This window comes from Phasianus colchicus, chromosome 2 (assembly GCF_987193195.1).
Source record: "Phasianus colchicus chromosome 2, bPhaCol1.hap1.1, whole genome shotgun sequence".
Classification (NCBI taxonomy): domain Eukaryota; kingdom Metazoa; phylum Chordata; class Aves; order Galliformes; family Phasianidae; genus Phasianus; species Phasianus colchicus.
The window spans coordinates 91,299,422-91,322,701 of NC_143437.1; the positions used below are offsets into that span (position 1 = coordinate 91,299,422).

A 23,280-nucleotide genomic window follows, 5' to 3' on the forward strand; every position below is an offset into this window, starting at 1 on the left:
ACTACATGTGATGCAGATTATGTATGTGTTTGAGGTAGGTGTAGCTTGGGCAGTCTCTTTTATAAAACATCCCCAGACTACCAGTATCTTGCAGTAGTATTACAAGCGAAAAACAAGTTGTGTCCTGAAGGTGAGCATTAAATTCATCAAGACATTCACTTCTGCCTACGGACAATCTTTAAAAACAGGATTGGCCTATCATTCTAAGCTCTAAGTATGAATCATGAAGTTAAGGTTTATATATAACACATAAACCACTCACTTCTAACTTTCACTGCCTGTAACTATTTACATCTTCTAAATGCCAATATATCCACAAGCATATGGGTTTATTACAGAACTCATGTATTATGGCATGGATACAAGTTGTTTAATGCCTCTGAAGTCTTCAGTAGTTCATGGAATCACAGAATCATAACATGGCCTGGGTTGAAAAGGATCATAATGATCTAGTCTAATAATTTAGTTTCATCACAGCTACTGTGAGCAAGGTTGCCAGCCATTATACCAGGCTGCCCAGAGCCACATCTAGCATCTTCTAGTTCTTCCTGTGTGATAGTTTGCAACTTTAAGATACTGTTAGACACCCCATGAAAAATAAATCCCCTCTGGAAAGCATCTTTAAAAGTGTTAACAGCAAAGAATTCTGCCCCAGAGTTGTAGTCCATATTGTATGTGATGCTAGGAAAGGCAGTAAATGCTGAATATGTGTTAAGAAATAACAGAGATAATACTAATGTGATGTACAGGTAAAGACTTACTGTAGCCTTGGCTGCATGTTAATTATTTAGGAAAAATCTTTGATTTGTATTTCTATAACTGAAAAAAAATATATACATATATATAAAAGATGTAATCTTTAATTCATTTTATGCATACTTTTGCGAAAGCGTTACGTACCTGAATGACAAGTGAATGAATGAAAAGTGTACCTTTGAAATGGGACCTCCTTCCTGTGTGTTTCTGTAGTGCATAGACTTGTGTTCCCCTATTCTTAGTGTATGCCTTTACGTTTCAACAAAGAAAACACTTGATGGAATCCAAAAGGCAAATGTGTGCACAAACAGGAAAAGAACCGATAACCACGTGCGTTTTGCTGAGACATTTTTACTTTGCTCGTTACCTTTCCTTTCTGTGGTATACTTGCCCTTCATTCCTTTGTTTCTCATTCCATCCTCCATGATACAGTCAGCATTGTAAACTGAATCGTTGGTTTACATATCTGTAATTTGATTGGAGTAGGTTCAGCTAATCAGGAGGGAATAAATGAAGTGGAAGAGAAAATTAAGGCTCTTTGTGGCAATTTTTTCTTGCTTTTCTTTTTTGGTGTGGTAGGGCATAATTACAGTGAATTCAAACATTTTTTACAAGCGTCCCCTCCTCTGATAGATCAGCATCACAGACTCAAGAAGTACTGTGGTCTTTTCTATCCCGAATGCATTTGTTTAACTTCCAATACCACTTTGTAAGAGCCACCCACCCACTCTGTCCCTTTTTCCCTCTCAGCTGGAGTGCACTCCTGTTTTTCCCTCCTTGCAGCTGTGTTGCAGCCTTCCTGTTGTCATAGTGACAGTAGGCAAATGATAAGAAGGAAGAAGAACTAGTGAACAGGCAGCCAATGCCACAACCTTCTTAGATCCAAGCAAAAAAATCGGTGCTGTTGTAATTGCTGCCTCACTCAAGCAGACCCCCAAAAGTTTGGGAATCCGATGCTGCTTGACTGCTTTCAGCTCCTGATTTCATAATGAATACAATCAAGACCTAAGCTTTTGTACTTAAATCGTTGTGGTACAGCTGGATAAAGTCAATAGGGTACTGAATTAAGTGGAAAGGCAAGTCAGTAAATTTACTGCTTTGTCTCTGCATCTCTGGCTATTTAAGTTCTTCATTGCTCTGTATCTCAGTTCATCATCTGCAAAAGCAGGAGATAAAATTGTTTTGCAGATATTGGAGAGGTTTCTGTCACTGTTAATATACATGGCATATACTTGGTTCATGCTCTGCTATAGCATGTGTATCTGTTTGTACTGAACAAAAACAGAACATTGATATCATACATGTCAAAACTATCCACTGACAGGTTTGTGAATACCAAGCAGAAGATGTGACCCTGACTTATCCTCTCACTGTTAATGCTTGTGTTGCTTTTTCTGTTTAATCTCACTTGTAGCATTTTCAATTCTCACATTTTAAGAATAGGTGCAAAAGGAAAGCAGTTTGGATGCAGATTTTTTATTATTCTGTATTGCCATGCTGTTTAAATACCCTAGACGCTGCAAAAAAAGAGTAGAAAGCTTAGTTTTTAACATGAATAGATTTACAATCAGTATGGGTGATTGGATAAGGAAAATGAAGACAACGGGAAAAAGAATGCATGCATAGTTGTAACCATGTCTCTTCGGATATATAGCAGTTTTTTGTAAGTGTTTTGCATAACGTACAGAACATGCTGCTGATGCAGTCCTTGTGGAAGTGCTGCTGCCTCATGTTGGAAGCCAGAATCAAGCCTACCCAATGGTTTCATTTTATCACTATTCTGTTATAGCAGCTGTTGTAATTTATGACAGTTTGTAGGCTTACCGCCTTGCATTGATAGAGCTTTCAGCACAGTGTCTCCATTCAGCTTCCACTTGGGAAATTTCCTGATCTGATATCCTTTGCCTTTGGTTATTTCTCTCTACAAAATATATGGGTTTCAGTCTTTTTAAAGTACTGAACAACCCTTTGTACAATTGTATCTTTGTCAAGGAACCGTTGAAAATTGCCGTTCATCCATCTCCCTTTCCCAGTGCGTTTGTTAAATAATTTTGTTTGCTGGTTTCATGCTATCTTCCTTCTATTTTAGCTCTGCAAATGGAAATGGAATCATAATTGGAGTATGCTCTGTAACAGCCTTCTGTGGAAATGTAGTAGACTAATGGAAAGAAAGTCCCTTCCTTCACTGTAGAGTCTCAATTGCTCGGAATTGTAGGATATGCATTATGTGTGGCATGTATCAGTCTCGCTCACCCTATTACTTCCTAGGGATCTGTGGAGAGCTGAAAAAGTAGAAGTAACGTTGATACACCAAAAGACAGGAATATCAGCACACAAAATTTACTGCTGTAATCTAGCCAAAATGTATTACAAGCAATCTGAGTGCATTCTTGAGATACTCAGTTGATTTCAGCAGTATGAACTAGCTGACCAGAACTACTGCACTTTTTCTTATTGCTATCAAAACTGTGTACTCATTTGTTGCATCTACATACCACTAGTTTCATTTCCAGGACGCAGATACTCAGTGCAGTGTTCACTTACAGTTTGGTTCTGATTGCAGAACTGTACTGCCACAACATCCACTAAGACCTGTGTACTGAAGAAATTGGAATTGGAAGAATTGTTGTTACCAATAATGATTTTATATCACATGATACTTTTCATCCTGCCCCACACTCACTAGTGGGATTCCATAGGGCTCCATTTTAGGCTCAGTTTTCTTCAAAATTTTCATAAAATGGTCTCAAATGCACAATAAACAGAGTGAATATTGTAGTAGATTGTGTATCTTGGTTGAACACCTCAGTTGAACTGCAGTATTTTTACTGAGAAGAACCTAATGTCCATCCTTCCTCTTCTTCTGCAAGAGAAGAGAATGAATAGATTGATTCTTTTTTCAAGTACTTCTTTACTTGGTACATAGTTGAACACAGTGTAGGAGAGAAATATTAATTTGTGCTTCTTTCAGCTCCTTAAGAAATGGCAGTACTAACTATAGGCTTATTTGTAAAAACTAAAGTAATGAAACAGTGATACAGCTCTTCTGTTTTTATCTCAGGATCCGGGTTTAATCTTGTCCTCCATTTTGTCCAGCTTTTCTCCTTCAAAAAAGTCATGTTTTACTGCCGACTCCTTCATAGCACTTGCTAACAGAAATCTCAGATTTATCTCCACTAATATGTTACTCTCTGTTATGCTTTTTATGCTTACTTTTGGCTCTTTTTTTACACCTTTTCAGTTATCCTATTCAGGTTTTCTCCTCTTCAGTGATTCTTCAGCTTTGCTAGCTCATGATTGTTTTAAAGCATATAGATGCAGTCCTAAAATGCTGCTCAGCCAAACTGTGGTACCATAATCCTGAATACCCCTTTGATAGGTTGAGTGTTTTATTGCTAAGAATTATTAAATTTTTATTTTCTTCTTTCCTGAAATAACAGTACACCAAGGAAGAATGAAAGATGATCAAATACAACAGACTGTGTTTTCTTACCTTCGTATGTGTGTATATATATGTGTGTGTATATCAGTTTTTCTAATTACAGGCAGATTGCAGGATATTTCACTGGCTGTATGGAATTTAGATGTATGTTTAAATCATCTCCAAAAATACTTTCTCCGTGGAAAAAATCTGAAACATAACTTTCTTTGACATGCATCCGGAAATTGTAATTATATGCAGCACCCACTAATAATCAGAAATGTGTGCATGTGAAACTAAATATTACACTTCAAGATTTTAGCTCAAAACCATATATATAGCTTTGAGAACTTCAAGAAAAGCTTTGCAGATGCTGTAAGAATTGTTGCATGTATGTAGAGAAATATGGAAGTAAAGATGCAAAGGTTAAGTTAACTGAATCTACTCTATTTGTCACAATGCTTTTCCTTTTCACTCTGTCTCAGGTGTTTTTGTTTTGTTAAGAATGCATGCTTGGTTAAATATGTATGTATTGAAGCGACATGCCTCTAGAGATTATATTACAACTTCATTGCATATTATGTATCTGAGAGTTCCAGTTTATCTATAAATTTGTTACGCTTCACTATTTTGCACCTTCTCTTTTAATGACAGTAATTCCACATACTTACTTATGGTTAAATCCTTATCTTCAAAATCAAATAAATTGAAGGCTCTGAATTATTTTGAGCTATCTGAAATTATTTTCTGGTGAATTTCTCCCAGGTTTTGTGTCACAGTACTTACTAGTACAGTGGAAACTCTTTCTGCTGCATATAAGGCAATGGCAGAAGAAGTGAACTTTGTGTAATGTCCTGGTTAGCATATCTCTTCTTCAGTGAAAGAGTGGGTAGTAAAAATTAGGGCTGCAGTCTTCCCTTATCTTCTCACACACGGAAATGTAGCCAAAGCCACAAGCAAACCCCTCCTGTCTCCGTCAGGTGCCCCTCATTCCCAGTCCTGCCTTCACAGAGCTCATCAGTGCACTGGCCCCGATCTCCAGAGAGCCCCAAACCAATGGTGCAGTTTGCTGGTCACGTCACTGCAAGTGAGATTTTTCCTGAACTTTTTAGTATTCCAGGATGAAATGAGTCCAGAATGAATGTGGGATCTGACTACCAAAGTTAATCTCCTGATTCTTTGAGAGCACAAAAACCTGTAGTGGGTTGCCTCTTTTCTAACTTGACTGAAGATTTTATGAAGCATTAGGTATGTGATTTGTGATTTCAAATATGATATTACAGTGGAACCTTAAGAAACTTGATTTAGCTACTGAGGTGTCCTGCTGACTTGTAATCCTAATGCAGATTTATTTTGCTTTTCATTTTTAAATAAGTTACTTTGTTGGGTTTTTTTAAGTTCTTGTCCTGCTTTCTATTGCTGTTCATCAGTGTATTATAAAATTACTTGGTTTCTCCTTATGTTTCACTGAGTTCTAGGGGCTGGAAGGGACCTCCAGAGGTCATCGAGTCTATAAACATTAAGATCCCCTCTGAGTCTTGTTTTCTCAAGGCTGAACAGACCCATTTCACTCAGCCTTTCCTCATAGGAGAGCTGCTCCAGGCGCTTTATCATCTGTGTGGCCCTCTGCTGGACTCCTTCCAGGAGATCCCTGTCTTTTTTGTAACAGGGAGCCCAGAAAACTGGACACAGTACTGCAGGTGAGGCCTGACCAAGGTGGAGTAGAGAGGGAGAATCACCTCCTTTGACCGGCTGGTTTCATTTTCAAACTTGCTGAGCTGTCCTTTGGTAAAAATTGAGTTGTGCATAAAAACATGAATCTTTAGGACCTTTATAGAACATAACCCATTCACTTATAAAAAATAAGTATAAAATTATACAGCCATTTAGATATTTCATGCCAAAAATAAAACAAATACAGAGAAAACCATTTTAGTTTTGTTTCCTATAACATAGCCAAGGGAGTAATAGTAGCAGAGTGTTTAAAAGGTGTTTTTTTTGGTACAGATAGGAACAGTAGCAACCATGTAAGATATAAAATTATTCCAGAGGTGCACAAACCATTTTAAATTCATGATACCAAGTTAGTCAGCCAGCATTGTCTAATCAGCTGTAAAAAATATGTGTGTTGTGAAGGTTTGAAGGAAAAGGCCAAGTGAACCTGTGCTCTGATCCCAGGAAAACATTTGCATTTACAATGAGATATTTTTTTCTGCCAGATTTGCACTTCTTAATTAACGTTCAGGAAGCTGTTACTACTTCAACAAACTAAGAAAGTGTCCTCAAATCTGTTTTCCTCTCATCCAAATCCAGCACCTTCAGTTTAACAGACTTAGTGTGAGGTATGCGAAGATTGTAACTGCAGCCTATGAACAGGCTCCTTTTTGTTCTGTACAAGGAAAATGAAGAAAGAATTTTTATACTGTTTCATGTTTAAAACAAATTCCTTTTGGGGCATATCATGGACCTCTGAATATACAATACTCTGAAAGTAATGCCTCCTATTTATTTCTGTGGAAACTACAACAGATACTAAAGAGCACAATAACATTATTTGATGCAGCAAATTCTCAGCTATAAAAACACTGTTTTTCAGCGTAGTCACATCATTAGCTCTGAATTTTCACTGGTGCTGAACAACAGCCTGCATGCTGCACTCGTAAAAACCTGCACCAGTGGAGGTCTCCCACTGTCAGTGTTGCCTCTGCTGAAACCACCACCATCTTGCTGTGTTTACATCCACTGTTTGGTCTCCAGAAATACTCAGCAAGTGTTGATGAGTATCAGTGGATGCATTTTTCCATGGAGGAGCTCAGTTCCATGCTTTTGATTTCTCCACACTTTCATGGGCGCCTGTAAGAGATTATTCTTTTACATCATTGTCTCAAAGCTTGCTGGGGACACAGATGAACAAGTTCAAGCAAGTCCTGGGCAAGGCTTGAGAAATCCTTTGTCTGGAGAACACTGATGGACAAGTCCTGGGCAAGTGTTGTGAAATCCTTTGTCTGAGGGACACAGATGGACAAGGCCAGGGGCAACTAGAGACAGATAAGCTGCAGCTTAATGGCCGTGAAGCAGTCTTTTGTGTGGGCTTATCTCAAGGAAGATGGCCATCTCAGGAGGTGCTGCACATGACTCTTGCTCACGCACCCAGGAATGCCATGTAGGCAGGAGAAAAAAGAGGATAAAAGAGGAATCAAAAACCATGAGGTTTAGGTTTTCTGGCAGCAGATTCCTCATGAAGAAGAAGAGGTTTCTGACATCAGAAGCCTCACGACCTGCCTCTCTTCCTCCTGGACTTGCTCTGCACTCTACCACGATGCTGAAGAAGAACAAAGGCGTCTGCCATCAGATTCCTCACTACAGAATTCCTGCATGCTGACGGACTCTCCTGGGCCCGCTACCTGAGTCCTGCTGCTTCCTCCTGGATTGGCTCTGCGACTTCTTCCTGCTACCTGCTTGCTGCCCAAGGCCGACAACGCTGCTGCTCTCCCCCCCTGCTGCTTTTGCCTCGGACCTTCGAAATGGCGTGCAGCAGGACCACTGCTGGATCCCGGTGGTGACTATCACTGCTTTATGCGATCCTTGCTTCTTTTCTATCTTTTCTATCACCCTCCTTCCTTTCCCTGTCTCCCTGATTAGGATTTATAATAAACTGATTGGACCAACATTTGAACCGCTGTTTCTTAATCTCATGCCGGATATACAAATATTAAAAGAATCTCATCTCCCTCCTATAAATTGGAGAGAGACAGTGCCATGCTTCACAGGCCATTGTGTCAGACTGCCCCTCTGCTGCCATCTGTCAAATGGCAACAAAATGCAACAGAATATTGGTGAGAAGGTTCAACCTTTGCTGCCATAACACCAATATTTGTCTCTGGTGTAATAAGCCAACGTAATAAAATAGGAGACATCACTTTGGGAGCAGCATACAGTTCTTTAGTGTCAGAAAGCTTTCTATGACATAGTACTTGAGAAAAATCAATTATGACCTGGCTACCCTAAGTATTGGAGGAAATAATTTCTGCATCTTTAGCAAAAAACGTCTGCCGTACTGTCCAGTTTCATCAGGGCCAAAGCATTGTTTGGTTACACCTCAGTTTTCCTGTCTCAGATGTAGGCAACTGGTTTAAAATTAAGCCAGGCAAATGTGTTTTCTTTTGAAACTCTGTCCTTCTTAAGTCCAAAAAGACTTTGATGCAAATTGCATAATGGAGAAATGTAAAAAGGAAGAATCATTAAGGCCTAGGACTGGATTTATTCCCCTCTCCTTCTATCACAGATTTCTTAACTGCTGCTGAGCATTCTATTTAGGGAGAACCTCCTTGTTGAAAGTCAGTGTACACTAAAGTTAAGTGCTTGTGTTAGAATGAATTCTCTTTAAAATGCTTTTATGCTTTCTGTGAGGCAATGGGTTTTTTTGCCAATAAGAGAATTTGCCTTCCTCTCAATGGCATTATTGTAGCATGCATCAGCCAGTTCTCTAAAGCATGTGAGATAGTCAGTAATACTCATTTAAGTATATGCACAAGTATATTGAAGGGAAAGAAAAATGATGCATGTCTGTTTCATGCGTAGTTTGTGACTTATCACTGTTAATACCTCTGTGAAATGGAAAAGAAAAAACTAATTTTCAGTTTGTAAACGTACCAGGTATGTAAAAGCAAAAAAGCAATAGCACCATCACTAGTCTGGATTGAGGGTGCAATGTATGATGGAAAAAAACTGTGTTCTGCACGTAAATGACATTTCAAGATTTGTATGAAGTGTAATGTCATATTTAGACAAATGAATATCGTTGTTTCACAGATCATGTCGTGTAACTGAAAAGCAGTAAGAAAGTCTCTCATTTTCAAAAAAAGATACTGTCCTTCAATGAGATGCTGAGCAGTTCCTGTTTTTCACCAAACTAATTGGGAAGTAAAAAGAACATGACATATTATTAAACTGAACAGATAGGTCACTGTGCTCACATTGCCATTTTACATGCTTCACTTTTAGGTAGCAGCGTAAGGAACTCTAGAAGTGATAAATGGAGTGATCCATGTTATCTTATCCCAGTAACGATTTGCACAGCAGTCTAGAAGCATAGAGCAGAAGTACAGAGAGATCAGTTCTTATGAAACAACAGCATGTGTGCATGCGATGTCTTGTTGAGAAATGAGAAAATCAAAATTATTCCAGTCCTTTCCCAAATGTTTATTTGTGTAGAGGATGGTATTGTTGCTTATCTGTTGTTTTTGTTGCTGTTGTTTTTCTTTGCCATTTGTTAGGGATAATCACAGTTTAGTATCTTGTTTAATTCTTTGAAACACTTCAGTTGTCCAGTAGAGAAGTCAGGACAGAGTCCTTAGTTGATGAGGAGACGTTTGCTGAAAGAGAGAAACTTTGTAGAGACTGAAGAGACATGTCTACATATTGTTTAGATTTGTTCTGCCTTATTTTGAGGTTTCACTCCTAGAAAGTCACCTATCCTACTGTCTGTTCATGAGCAAGCTGATTTTCCTATAGAAAAGCTGTTTCAGTGTTTTAAGAGCGCTCAGTGTTGAAAAAAGATCTGCCTGTTCTAACCTCACAGCTCTGGCCAGGTGTGAACCCCAGTGCAGCACAGCTTGCAACGAAGAACTGCACACATCACTGGAAAGACTGTGGCACCAGCTTCCCAACTATTACAGATTGGCAGTTGAATGGTTTACATTACTTTCCAGGATCTTTCCTATGGTATTTCTCATTTTTACAGCATACTGTTTGCATATTTATGTGTATAATTAGCTCAATATTGGACACTTGGTCATTAAGAAATTACTTACATTGTTTTCAGTAGTTCTTTAAAAGAAAGCTGTTTTACTGTGTGACTGATAAAAACAAGGTGAATCTGGACCCTGATTCATCCCTGTTTTTACAAAACTGCTTACACACACTGACGTTTAATTAGAATCATAGAATCACCAAGGTTGGAAAAGGCCTTCAGGATCACCTGGGTAAGGAACTGGCTGCAGGGCCGGGCCCAGAGAGTGGTGGTGAATGGAGTTAAATCCAGCTGGCGACCGGTTACAAGTGGAGTTCCCCAGGATGACCTGGATGAGGGCATTGAGTGCACCCTCAGTAAGTCTGCAGATGACACCAAGCTGGCTGGAAGTGTCGATCTGCCTAAGGGTGGCGAGGCCCTGCAGAGGGATCTGGACAGGCTGGATAGCTGGGCTGAAGCCAATGGAATGAAATTCAACAAGACCAAATGCCGGGTCCTGCACTTTGGCCACAATAACCCCAGGCAACGCTACAGGCTTGGGGCAGAGTGGCTGGAAGACTGTGTAGAGGAAATGGACCTGGGGGCGTTGATTGATGCTAGACTGAACATGAGCCAGCAGTGTGCCCAGGTGGCCAAGAAGGCCAATGGCATCCCGGCTTGTATCAGAAATAGTGCGACCAGCAGAAACAGGGAAGTAATCATCCCCCTGTACTCAGCTCTGGTGAGGCCGCACCTTGAGTACTGTGTCCAGTTCTGGGCCCCTCACTGCAAGAAAGACATTGAGGCCCTGGAGCATGTTCAGAGAAGGGCAACAAAGCTGGTGAGGGGTCTGGAGCACAGGCCTTATGAGGAGGGTCTGAAGGAGCTGGGATTGTTCAGTCTGGAGAAGAGGAGGCTCAGGGGAGGCCTTATTGCTCTCTATAACTACCTAAAGGGAGGTTGTAGTGAGCTGGGGGTCAGCTTCTTCTCTCGTGTGACTGGTGATAGGACTAGGGGGAATGGCTTCAAACTGCGCCAGGGAAGGTTCAGGCTGGACATTAGGAAATACTACTTCTCTGAAAGGGTGGTCGGGCACTGGAATGGGCTGCCCAGGGAGGTGGTGGAGTCACTGATCCTGGAGGTGTTCAAGGAACGTTTGGATTTTGTGTTGAGGGACATAGTTTAGCAAGAACTATTGGTGATGGGTGAATGGTTGGACTGGATGATCCTGTGGGTCTTTTCCAACCTTAGTGATTCTATGATCTAGTCCAACTATCAATTAAATTTAATTAAAATCAGAGTTAAGATCCCAAGACAAATGGAGTAAGGAAATCATGCAAAATAAAACACTTGGAAGATTTGCATTCTTCCAGATTTTCTATTTCCAATGTATTCTGAATTATGATTCACTGAGAGAACCATGTGATAAATTATAGCTGTGGCAACTCTGTCACATGTGATGTTGAATGTGATTGGTTATTGCATATGATGTAAAAAATTAAGAAATGTTGTAAAATATTAGAGTAATTGAATTGAATACTTATCACCTTGAAATATTTTATTACTTTGATTATGAAGCTGATAAATTGAGATTGGATTTTATTGCTAAGTATCTTAATTCTGCTATTTCAGCATCTGTGTACTGTTAGATTGCAGCTTAGTCTGCTTTTTGGTACTGCTTATCACAAGGGAAAAAGTAAATACCATTTTTCCATTAGGTTGCTTATCATTTAATATTCTGTGCTCTTTTAGTCTCAATACTTTCTTACACATTTCAGCTGGTGTATTTGGAAATAACATTTTAAAAGCCGATAAGGATTTTAAGCTTGCATCTTTTCTCATCATTTCTCAGCAAAGGGAGAAGTTTGGATTATATAAACATTCACTGAAATCTAGATCTGAAAAAAAAAAAGATTTTAAAGTAAACTCTTTGAATATAAAGCGGTGATCTTATTAGCCAGACACTAGGAAGAGTTCTGTATTTAGAAGCAGTTAGTCTTTGCAGCAGCTAAACTTTAAAAACTCCATAGGCAGTTTTAGGCTCCTTGAACATTTCTGATTTGGGAGCCCTCAGAAGAATTACTGATTGTTATTGAATTTCCATTCTGTTTTCATGGCTGTGAAATCTGCTCAGCTCCCTATTTTTCTCACTGAATCCATGCAATCATTTTCAGTGTTTTTTGGGCTCACCATTGAGCCCTGTTAGGAAGTGCTCTGTGATGTATTCATACAAAGGTTGTTTGCACATCACCCCAAGAAAGCAAAAATAAAGACAAGGAACTTGAAATTAAAAAATAACATTAATGAGAAAGATCTTTAAAAGGTCAAAATATTTCCTTTTGTTTAAAAATTAAGTCACTTAACTGTACTGAATTTGTAATAGCAAAGTTGTTATTTACAAAAGGGGCTTCATAAAGCACATTTTGCATAAAGAGGCAAAAGGCCCAAAACATATTGTTGGTATTAATGTATTCATTGGAATAATTTCAAATATCTCCTGAATGCCTTAGATCAATGTGTGTGTGTACTGACTGTACATATCAGAGAGCAAAGCAAGCTTGGATTCTGTTTCATCATGTATCCAGCTGGGATTGTGAATACACATTGCTGCTGTGTACTGTGAGATCAGAGAAGCAGCAGATACAGAGCAGTAATGGGGTCTTCAGTTTCTCCCTGTACAGATTATGTGACTGTCACAAATAAGAGTGTTGTGCAAAGCCTCATTTTAGACCCAGTCAGTATCTAAGGCATTGGTTAATAGAACTGAAGGAGGAAATTTGACCCTGGACCTCATCCTGAGTAAAGTTGTGTGCTGTGGTTCAGAAGAGGCACATTGCTACAGTGGCTGTATTGCAGTTAGGCTCATCAGCCTACCAAAACAATGACAAAATTCACAACAGTTTTGATCCACTTAAGAAAAGACACTACAGAAAAGTAAAGATTCTTACCAGGAAGAACAAAGAAGACAGCAGCTTTGAGAAAAAAGCTACACCAGGTGGCATGGGAGCTACTTAAGGACACCATATGTGAAATACAAGTCCAGCACCCACCTCCTGTCTTGAAAGCTTTGAGAAAAAGTGAAAGGAAGATGACACAGCTAAACAACAGAATGAAGGAATTTGATAGAAACTATTGGGTATCTGTTTAAAAGGCTGAACTCATACTCAAATGATGTTTTAGGTATTTAAATGTCAAAACTCAGCAAGGCATGCAAAAGGAGATTCTGTATTGCGATTTTTCAAAGCATCTGCGAAAGTGATTTAGTGATCATGGAACTAAAATAATGGTGCAATAAGATCACCAGTATCAGACTTGATTCACCTAAAAAATCTAAAAGAATTCAAGAAAATGAAAGACCAAATAGCTGACACTAATGCATAGCCACTTACTCAAAATTCCCTTGTTATCAGAGTCTTTGAGGATGGATACTGTGATGCCAGTTTTTAAAAATAGTTCTTAAACCATCCAGGGAACTGCAAGCTTGTTATTGTGGTGTTGGCCTTAGGCAGCCTTAGCACAGATTATAATGCAAAATAAGATTCATGGTGCCTGAAGAGCTGTGATCTATGTGGGAAAGATAACATGAAATTGCAGACATCCTGGATTTCTTTAAAAGAGCCAGGAAATATGTGGTTACGGGTGGTACAGCTGATGTGCTTTCCTTAAATTTCCAAAGGTTTTTGAGACGTAGTGTAAAAGGAAAAGTCCCAGAATTGGTAACTTAACAAATAGCAGCACACATCAATGTATAGGGAGGTCAAAACTTACGTTGAATAATAGCTGGTCAGGTAAAAAGAGTGAGTGGGGAGGTCAGGTTTCTTGTTGATACACAGGTATTAACTGTGGTAATGACAAGAGCTGGTTACAGTGTCATCCCAAATAGATTGGCTTGTCAAAAATAGCAGGTGAAACCCAGGTAGTTGTCAAGTGATGCAGTTGGTAAAAAACAGTTGAGTTCACCTGTCACTGAGTTGGTTGTACCAAGCAGGAGTCAGATTTTGCAGTGTGAAGAATAACTGTGAAAACGTCAATACTTGTTTGCAGTCAAAAAAAAAAACAAACCAAAATGATGGGAATTATTAGTGTAAAAAGCAGGAGTTTGCTACAGTTTGTGAATAAGTTGTCTGTGTATAGAGCCAGGTAAACATTCATGGTAGTAATGCACTGTGTGGTATATGCCTTTACTTATTATTATCATCACTGTTAATTGAATTTGCCTTAAATCAGGAAGGTAGTACCCAGTTGTGGTAAGCTGCATATAGAACGGGTTGAAAAGGACTGTAATCATCTAGTTTCAAACCCCCTGCTGTGTGTAAGGTTGCAAGAGATGTGCAGCATTTACCAATTCACCAACATCAAAAATGCTGGAGATCACTAAGACCATGAGAAGTGGGTTTTTTTCTGATTCAAATTATCAGATGAAATTACTGCACTCCCCAAAAAAGAGACTGAAAATATTTATGTGCAGTCTTGTGCTGCTGAGATCTTTTCAGCATTTCTCTTTTTATAATGAACCATTATATTTTGTTGCATTTGTTAACCACAGTTTTTTGATCTTAGTCAAATTATAGCCTGCTGGATACTTTAATTTGCATGAAAAATAACTTCTTTTTTTCTCTTGCAAGATTCTAAACCAAAATGAAATTATTCTGCATTGACTGATTGATACATGGAAGATTCATCTGGTATATCAGAGAGGAAAAAAAAAAGTTTGAATTAGATGAAATACCAGGAGAGAGAGAGACTCATGTCCTGTTTCATCTCAGCAAAAGAACAGGACTACTATGAACAATGTCTGGAAAGCATACTGTGGGAGTTGGTTCTTGAGCAGGAAAGCCAGCTACTGTACTTGAGTTATGATGAGTGCATTATAGAGGAGCTCAGAGGATGTTCTTTGACAGTCTTTTCCTCAGACTGCTTTATCTTCTTTTTTTTTTTTCTTTTGGGCTGTGCCGTTCTAAAGGAAAGTTCTAATAATACTTAGGGATCTTTAAAAATCCTTACCATCAGTTTGTTTTCAGGTACTTGGAGCCTAACATTTCAGTTTGGCATGCTATAAAACTTTGCATACCTTTCTTAGACTTGCAGACATCTCAATAAATAGTTTCCCTGCTTTCATTGTCTTACGTGCTGCTTTCCTGGATGTTTTCCTCTGTTGTTGTATGAAGGCACTTGAAAAATACAGCTGGACTTGAAGCTCTTTTCAGTCATGTAGTTGCCAGCAATGTGTTCATACTCACGATTAATGGGAGTGGAAGACACAGTCAGCAGAGGTAATTTGCTCTTACCTTATGGAATTTTATCACTGTGTGTCTCCAGTTGCTGATGAATTACATGAAATAACTCCCTAGTATAATAGAGGTTAATAAATAAAGTTTGCAAATTCAAAGTTCTAATGTAAACTGTTATTTATGTTATACGCTTTTTTTTTCTCAAAGATACAAACTGGATGTGAACTTTTCATTATCAAAATTCAGTAAGTAGTTTTTATAAACCATCTGCAAGTCTTCATTGATGGAGCTGTGCCCCTGTTCTGTTAAGGAGACATGAGATTTGCGTGGAGAAGATTTTTTTTACATTTCAGACCAGAAAAAATGAGTTGTTAACAAATTATCTTTTGTTTTTTTTCAGGCTATTCATTACGACTTTTACATCCCTCTGTCAGTCAGACTAGTGTGACTGTGCATGGTAAACTACATCAAGAAAGGCTAAAAATAATCTAGTCAGAGGAAAAAAAAATTAAAGTCCTAGCAGATCCTGAAGAGCGTTCTTATTAAGGCTTATTTAAGGCTAAAAGAAATTACCATGGCTGAAAAATGCTCATGAACATTCTATCTAGAAGCTACTTTGCTGGTCTGACAGAGGGCAGCAAGTCCAGGCTAAACAGATTGAAGACAATTGCTTCTGGCTAATTAGATTATGTGATAAACTAAGCTGCATGTGGAGCAATGAGGGGTCACAGGAGGGAGAGAGGTGACAGCTGGTAGGTAGAAAGAGAGAAGAATCTTGTAGATTTGGGACAAGGTTGTGAGTACAGTTTGTGTGGTCAAAAGCTGGCATTTCTTTCTGTGTTAGTTAAGTATCTATATTCATCTGGAGGTGTTCAGGGCCTGGTTGGATGGGGCCCTGGGCAGCCTGGTCTAGTATTAAAAGTGGAGATTGGCAGCCCTGTGATGGGGGGGTTGGAGATTCATGATCCTTGAGGTTTTTTCCAACCCAAGCCTTCTATGATCCTATGATTCTATGACCTAATTTGTCATTAAGTCTGCCTGTGTAGTATACATGACACATTTTTCTTACAGTTACATTATGACATAATAAGCCTCTTCAGCCCCTGTGAAAAGTTATTGCAGCCAAGTTGATATCTACTGAAATTTTTTAAATTCCTGCTGGTTTGAAATGTTGAGAATCAGTCAAAAGTTTGTGTGCGCAGGACAGTGGATTTAATTAATTAATAAAAAATCTTTGGGGCTTTTTTTTTAATAAAAAACTTTGGGGCTCTCATAAAGGAGAATATTTTTCCATATTGCCAATTTTCGTAAAAGAGACTAATTCTTCTCAATTGTTGAAAGTATCTAATACAGATTCACTGTCTGCATTTCCTCTGTAGTTAAGAGAGGGAGGGAGATAAAGATGGTGAAGACCAGCAGGGTGCTTTGCAATTGCAGGTGGTTAGTATGAGGCAAATTGCTTTGCAAAAATTCTGGCCTCTGGATTTATTAGAGGGAGCATAGATCTAAGTATGCACTAAGTACATACTTTTTAGACAGCTCAAGTTATAGGAGGTGACTCCCACTGAACATTTTATTTAATATCACTCTGTGGGCTGTGACTTAAACATTATGGTTTATATTTCTTCTGCAACTCCTATTTATGTATTAGCATAACTGTTGTAATGGTAGCCTTGCTGCCTGTATAAACAACCACTTCTTGAATCCCTTTAATCTTCTGGCTTCTGTGCTTACTGCACGCTTGTCAATTTAATAAGTTAACTGTATTGTTCAGAAAACAGGTGTTTACTTTTTTCTATTTGCTTGTGAAACTGCTCAGAATTAATTAGATGTCACCTTGTTCTTGCATGAGGAGGCAGAAATAGAGCCCATTTTATTAATCTTTGTTTCAGTCAAGTAATACATATCTTTTTGGCATGTCTCTGATAACTTCTATGAGAGTCATGTTCTTTTCTGACAACATCTTGTGCTAAGGGGACTGTGCTAAGAAATAAAACCTATCAAACTTGAGGAGTACAGCAGATTTATGTAATAGCTTTGTAATGTTGTTGTTATTTTCCATCCTGTTTCTTTGGTACGCATACAAGGTGTTTGCTGATTTGATACCCACTGAACATTTTTCCTTGAGCTTCCCATAGATCTGGGTTTTGTTTTGCTTTTCCCGTATTAGGAACAGTTCACTCTGACCATTGCAGTGAGTTGTCCAGATTAATCAATTTATGTACACTGCTTTGCATTTCTCAGCATCTAATTTCATTTCTTGCTGGTGTCAAACCATGACTAGTTCCATAATCGGGCAGTGGTTGTCAAGGGGGGAAAACTGGAATAATCAGAGCAAAATTTCAGTCTTACTGGTAAGTTGTTATAATATGTGAGAAAGAATTATAAAAAGGTGAAGAGAACTTGGTAATGTCTTGAGTTTTATTCGTTTCTTGTGTTGGAGGAAGCTCAATACAGTTCTAATTTCCTTTTAATCAGGTAATCTTAATAACACTGGTATATAGGAATGCTACAATAAATCTGCATTTTGACACTTTCACCTACTCTCTTCAGACCTTGTGCTGTCCTGATCTACCACAGATAAGGAAACTTCTGGATTTGGCTCAAAACTTAATTTTCTTAAGCCCTGTTTTCCCTTGTGCACCATTTTTCTTTCAGGTGGCTTAAAATCAATTGAGAGTGCTTAACTACACAACATGCCATAGTTTTGCTGTGATTTAGGGATTCTTGGATGCACATAAACGTGTTGTACCACTTTGCTGAGAGCCCAAATTAGAGTAACTGTATTAGCAAACAGTGTGTTCAGGTTAACAGAGGGCTGAGAAATTTTAAGGAACTGTGTTTATAGTGGAATTCACCTATTATAACACAAGTACTCCCATGAAATTCCAAATTAAGATCTTGAGATGAAACACTGATGTTTTGTTTATATTATCTTTCACCATTCATATCTGCCTTCAGTTCTGCTATTTTATTCCTACAGGACCACACAGACATTATTTTTCCCACGTCCCATATGCCCAAATCATGTATAAAGATATTTAGCTCAAATACCATGCATGCAAAACATTCCACACTGTGGGTATGAGGTGACGTTTGGTGTCTTTAACATGCTGTGCTGTTCAATTACAATACAGCAAATTTATTTTTATGCAGCCTTCTTCATAGAAAGTATAGAAAATTGCTGTGTGGTGAGTCATCTGTCAGCTAAAGAACTAAAAGTCTTGTAGTGATATTTAAAGAGAGAAAGTGGCTCAGAGCCGACAGAGTTCAAGACAGAAAAAGAAACAGAAATGAAAGAGAAGGCCTCTATCTATGGAGAAAATAGAGGCAAAGACTGGAGGGGGAGGAGTGATGAGAAAGCCAAACGCTCTGGGGATGTCAGAGGCAGCTCAGGATGCCACGCAGATCAGCTGGAAACATAATTTGGGCTCCAGATGTCTCTGCTGGATCACTCTGGCATTAGACAAGCAAAGATTCTAGAGAGAATTGCATAAAATCAGGTAATTGGGCTCGGTGTGATGAGAGGAATTCAGAAACGTGCAGGTAGAGGTTAAGGGAAGGATAAATGGCTTAACTTATAATGGCAGAGCATTAGAGGAACACCGATATTCAGGGCTCTGTGATTAAATGTGTGAGCATTTTGTTAGATTATGGAAAAGGGAATTTTAGTTAATTAGATGGGAAATAATTATTATAGGCTTGAATACAGATTTCAGCAGCAGTGCAGTCAAAAGGAGGATGGATTCTGGCAGTCTTCCTTTGCTAGTGCCAGAAAGTCTTGCATTCTGAAGTGAACTTGTGTGGAAGCAAGTCAGTTCAGGGTCAGAAATGAGGTCAGGGTCAGAAATTCGGAAGTCTAGTTTTGTGTACAGTGATAAGATATGAATAAAGAAACATGAAAGCTGTCTTGGAGAGCAGGAGGGACTTCTTTCCCTTGATGTTTGAACCTTTTGAAGAATTAGCTTGTAAGGAAATTACAGTGTAGCAAGGGAATGGCAGAACCAAGGCAGGCTGTTAAAGGAGCACGGATTACTTGCCAAGGTCACTGATGCCCTGCATGCTTTCCCTAGAAAGATGATGTCCAAAGCTGAGCTAGCAGTATGATACCCCAAAGAACAATGATATTTAAGGAGAAGAAAGTAGAAGAATCAGAAACAGATGTCTGATGTTTTTAAGGCACAGTACTGTCATGGGATGCATCAGTCCTTCGTTGTAAATTACCTGCTTTCTTGCATTCTTGATCAAGTCTACCAGCTGGTAGTGTGGACCTCTTAGGAGAGCTCCTCATCCTGTACTACCCAGCCTGCACACATTGGTTTTGGCTCTGATGCTTCTTTTGGCTTTACTCTCTGGGCAGAACCATATAATGTGTAATATAATCTAAAGTATGTAGCACAAAGGAAAATACAGTCTTTATTGAAAGTAAAAGGGAGAAGAGCTTTTCTTAATGCATTCACAGAAGTTGGCTTTGACATTGTAGAACTCAAAGGCGTTCTAATCATAAAAGTAAAGTTAGAGCCACTCAGATATCCCAAAATTTGAAAGGGGTAATGTATCATTTGATGCAGTTCCAAAGTGCTTAGTACAAATCTTATTTACAACTATCATTTTGTTTTTGAATCTGCAGAGGAGGAACATGAAGTACAAACCAAGAGAAAACGCATTCGAAGAAAGAAACTAAAGAACAATTTACAAGATTCTAATGTTTTACATGGAGAACAAGTAGAATCTGGAATGCAGGAGACTCTTCAAGATTATTTACAGCTGCAGCAGATAGGCAGCTCCAAAATCAGCAAAAACAAAAGGAGAAAAATGAAAAAGAAGCGACAGAAGGAAAAAATGAGAGCAGCTGGCTTGCTAACAAAAACTACCGGTGTGGATTTTACATATCAGCCTGACAAAAGCAACAGAGAAGGAGCAGCAGACTTAAAAGACACAGATGAAAAGGCAGATAGCATTCTGGATTTCTTGCAGGCAACACAGCAAATTTATTTTGCTGACAGTATGTATTACTTTCTCCTTTTTCTTCTGTGAATATTGCCACGTGAGGAAAATAGATGTGCACTTCTTATTTCCGTAGAATGGGCCAAGTCTACTAGAGAAGTGTATCTTTTGAGTTCGTAAGTCATGCAGATAATTAGCATTTGTCCCATTTTCTGATGTGTACAAGAAAACATCCGTATCAACATAAAAAGCTGTAGTCCTAATTGCTTTGTTTCTCTGTTTGAAAACATTATATTTCTTTCTCATTTTTAAAATATTCCAGCATGCTCAGAGTAAGTGTAGTGGTTAACATGGACCAAATTCTTCTTTTCTCTGAAAGCAAACATCCAGCAGTATTACTTGCTTTTGGAAACACTCAGATGAAGGCAATAATTGCTGTTCTAAACTGCTTTCTTGCTTGCTGTCTGCAATCCAACCTACTTTTCAAAAAGCTCTTTCCCAGGAGGAGGTTTATTTCTAATTTATAATGAAATCTAGACAGATTGCATTCAAGAGGAAAGAGGAAGATACTGTTGGCATTGGGAATGTGTTTTCATATTTTCATAGTGTATTTTCAGTTTTTCATAAAGCAGTTGTGAAAAAGATGAATGTCAACTGATGTTTAATGCACTTTCTGTAGCACTTTAGATAGGATTATGTAGTTATGATCCCTAATAGCCTATTGTACATCCACTTTGGCCACTAAAATCAGGGAAGTTCTTACTGTTGTAGTTAAATGTGTTTCTTCCCTTGCTCTCCAAAAAAGTTTTGTGTATGATACTTTATATGGTGTCATAAATGTCTTCCAGATATAATGATGTTTTATTGATAGGTATCATATTATATGTACTTACACCAAATTCTGTTGGTATCTTCTAGTAGTAAATGTGTTTTCTCAAAGGTAAGATATTATGTTCTTTAGCTGGTCAGCTCAGAACATAGCTTTAAAATTATAACTGTTTTGTAAAACTGAAAAAAAAAAACAGTGAAAATATTTTCCAAGTGAATGGCCTTGGCTGTCTTTGTGGAGCTACATAAAGAATATTAAACAGCTTATCTACCTGTATGACCCATCTTAAGTTAGAACTGTCAACCCTACTGCCATAAAATTCATCTTTTGATTACTGAATTACTTTAAAAGCCCTGTTAGAATGACACGAAGGATTTCACGCTAATTTTTTTCTCAAGATTTATGTGTAGAATTTTCTTTGCTTACTGTTAAAATATTTCTGCTGTGTCAAGTCTTCATGCGATGTCTAATATTTGAAAACCATCCTACTTTTTAGCTAATGTACTTCCATCATCGGAAATCAGAATTTTACTACTTTATTGTGTGGCTAAGTAAATGTAGCCTACACTATTTGCATGTGCAGTAGTGTAATTCCAGACTGAGTAAAATTGCAAACTCAGTTAACCATTCTGTTATTAATATGTGTCCAAGAACAGAAAACTGGTCTGTTCTGCACAGCTGTGTCGCTGTACCATTTTTAACAAAACGTGTGCATCACATCCATAAGTCAGTGTGACTAACTTTCTTACTAAGTAAGTCTTAGTATATATATTGATCTGCCATTATGCTCTTTGCCTTATCCAGTTGAGTGACTTTAACATTATCCATTTTTCTTAGATAAAATTAGAAACCATTGTTTTTAGCAGCATTTCCAAATGGTCACATTTGGTTATAGTCCTTGTACTTAAATCAGAAAGCTAAGTCAGTATAAACCTACTCTTGTAACTTGGTTGCTGTTTTTTTTTTAAAAAAAAATGCATTTTTATATTGCCAAGTGTGTAAGAACCAAAGACTTTGGCGACAGTTCACTCTCTACATCATACTTTTCTCATACCAAATTTAGATTTCTCTTGGTTTTGTGTCATGATGAATTCTATTGTCCTTGTTACAGCTTCCCCTTTTATAATTGTTTAAATAATTAATTAAAAATAGAGCTGTTTAGTACGTGATATTTGGTTGTAAGTTGTAGTAAAAAGAAAGTTTCCATCTGTGAAAATTCTCTGTGCTTGTTGAATATTCTTATTTTTTCCCAATGTTTTTCCAGATAAATCAAAATGCACAGATTCTACTGTAAATTCAGCTGCTCAAGGGATTTTACAGTGTCTTGAATCTCGCAACATATCTTCTTCAGATCTAACTCTTCTACATCAGATGAAATCCCTTATCTTGCTACAGGATATTGACAGACTGAAGGATGCTTTGAAACAATTCCAAGAACATTCCGTGATGCCTCCTGGTATGTACTATTGACTCATGATCGTTCACTGATGTTCTTTTTTTGTGTGGACTAAAATTCAGATTTGTCACAGATTTTTGTGTTGCGAAGCTGTAAATAATTGTATACTAGTAAACCTATGCTTAGGCAAGATTTGAAAGGATCATTCCCACAGAATGATCTCCTATTTCTTGCTTGGTTATGAAACTTTCCATATTCTGCAGTAGTTGCAGAGTGCAAGATGATTAAGGTTCTTAAAGCATTTTCTTTACTTTAAATACAGATTCTTTAAGATTTAAAAAAGGATTATGACAGCCCTCAGGGTTCTAATAGATACAAAATGTCCAGGTATGCATGGAACAGAATCCTTCCTGCATTCAAGAATTTGGTTCAAGAATTAATTGCAAGCCTAGATTTTATGATCTTAATTCTTGTCAGATAGTCTTGTCAGATGTAATACACATTTGCAAACTAAGCAAGACTCAGCAGGAACAGTGGTAATGGTAATTCTCCCCTTATTAAATGACCTAAATCAGCTTCTATTGATTAAATTCAAGTGGAACTGTTGAAGTGACCACATTCAGGATATTCCTCACAGGCCTTACCCAAATTCTGCAGAAGATAGCAGGAATTCTGCTAGTTTTGCAGTCTCTAGGCAAGATGCCCTTGTTTCCTTTTCTATAACAGAAATATCAAATTGAAAAGAGAAAACAAAGCAAGTATGGTCACATCCATAGAATTATGATAGTTTTCAGATGTATGTATTTGTCACTTTAAAAAAAAAAAGAAAACAATTTGCTGAAGTGTTTTGGGTTTTTTTGTGTATGTGGGTTTTTTTTTTCTTTTTAATTAATTTTTATTTTTATTGATACAACCTGGAACTGTTTACTTTTCAGTTGATTTTTCTCCTAGTCACTCCTGTCACTCTGG

At 38.0% G+C, this 23,280-nt stretch overlaps 1 protein-coding gene across 16 annotated transcripts in view; it reads left to right on the forward strand.

Moving 5' to 3' along the window:
• The window catches only part of ERICH1 (glutamate rich 1), a 99,583-nt gene that overhangs the window by 43,760 nt on the left and 32,543 nt on the right, over positions 1 to 23,280 (forward strand). For all 16 annotated transcript variants that reach the window (XR_016464494.1, XR_016464495.1, XR_016464502.1 and 13 more), the window contains exons 4-5: positions 19,770 to 20,144; positions 22,180 to 22,371. Coding sequence is in view for 1 of the 16 variants with exons in the window: in XM_090136328.1 (XP_089992454.1) it covers positions 19,770 to 20,144; positions 22,180 to 22,371 (567 nt within the window). In the remaining 15 variants the exon portion in view is untranslated. The remainder of the gene's footprint in view (positions 1 to 19,769; positions 20,145 to 22,179; positions 22,372 to 23,280) is intronic.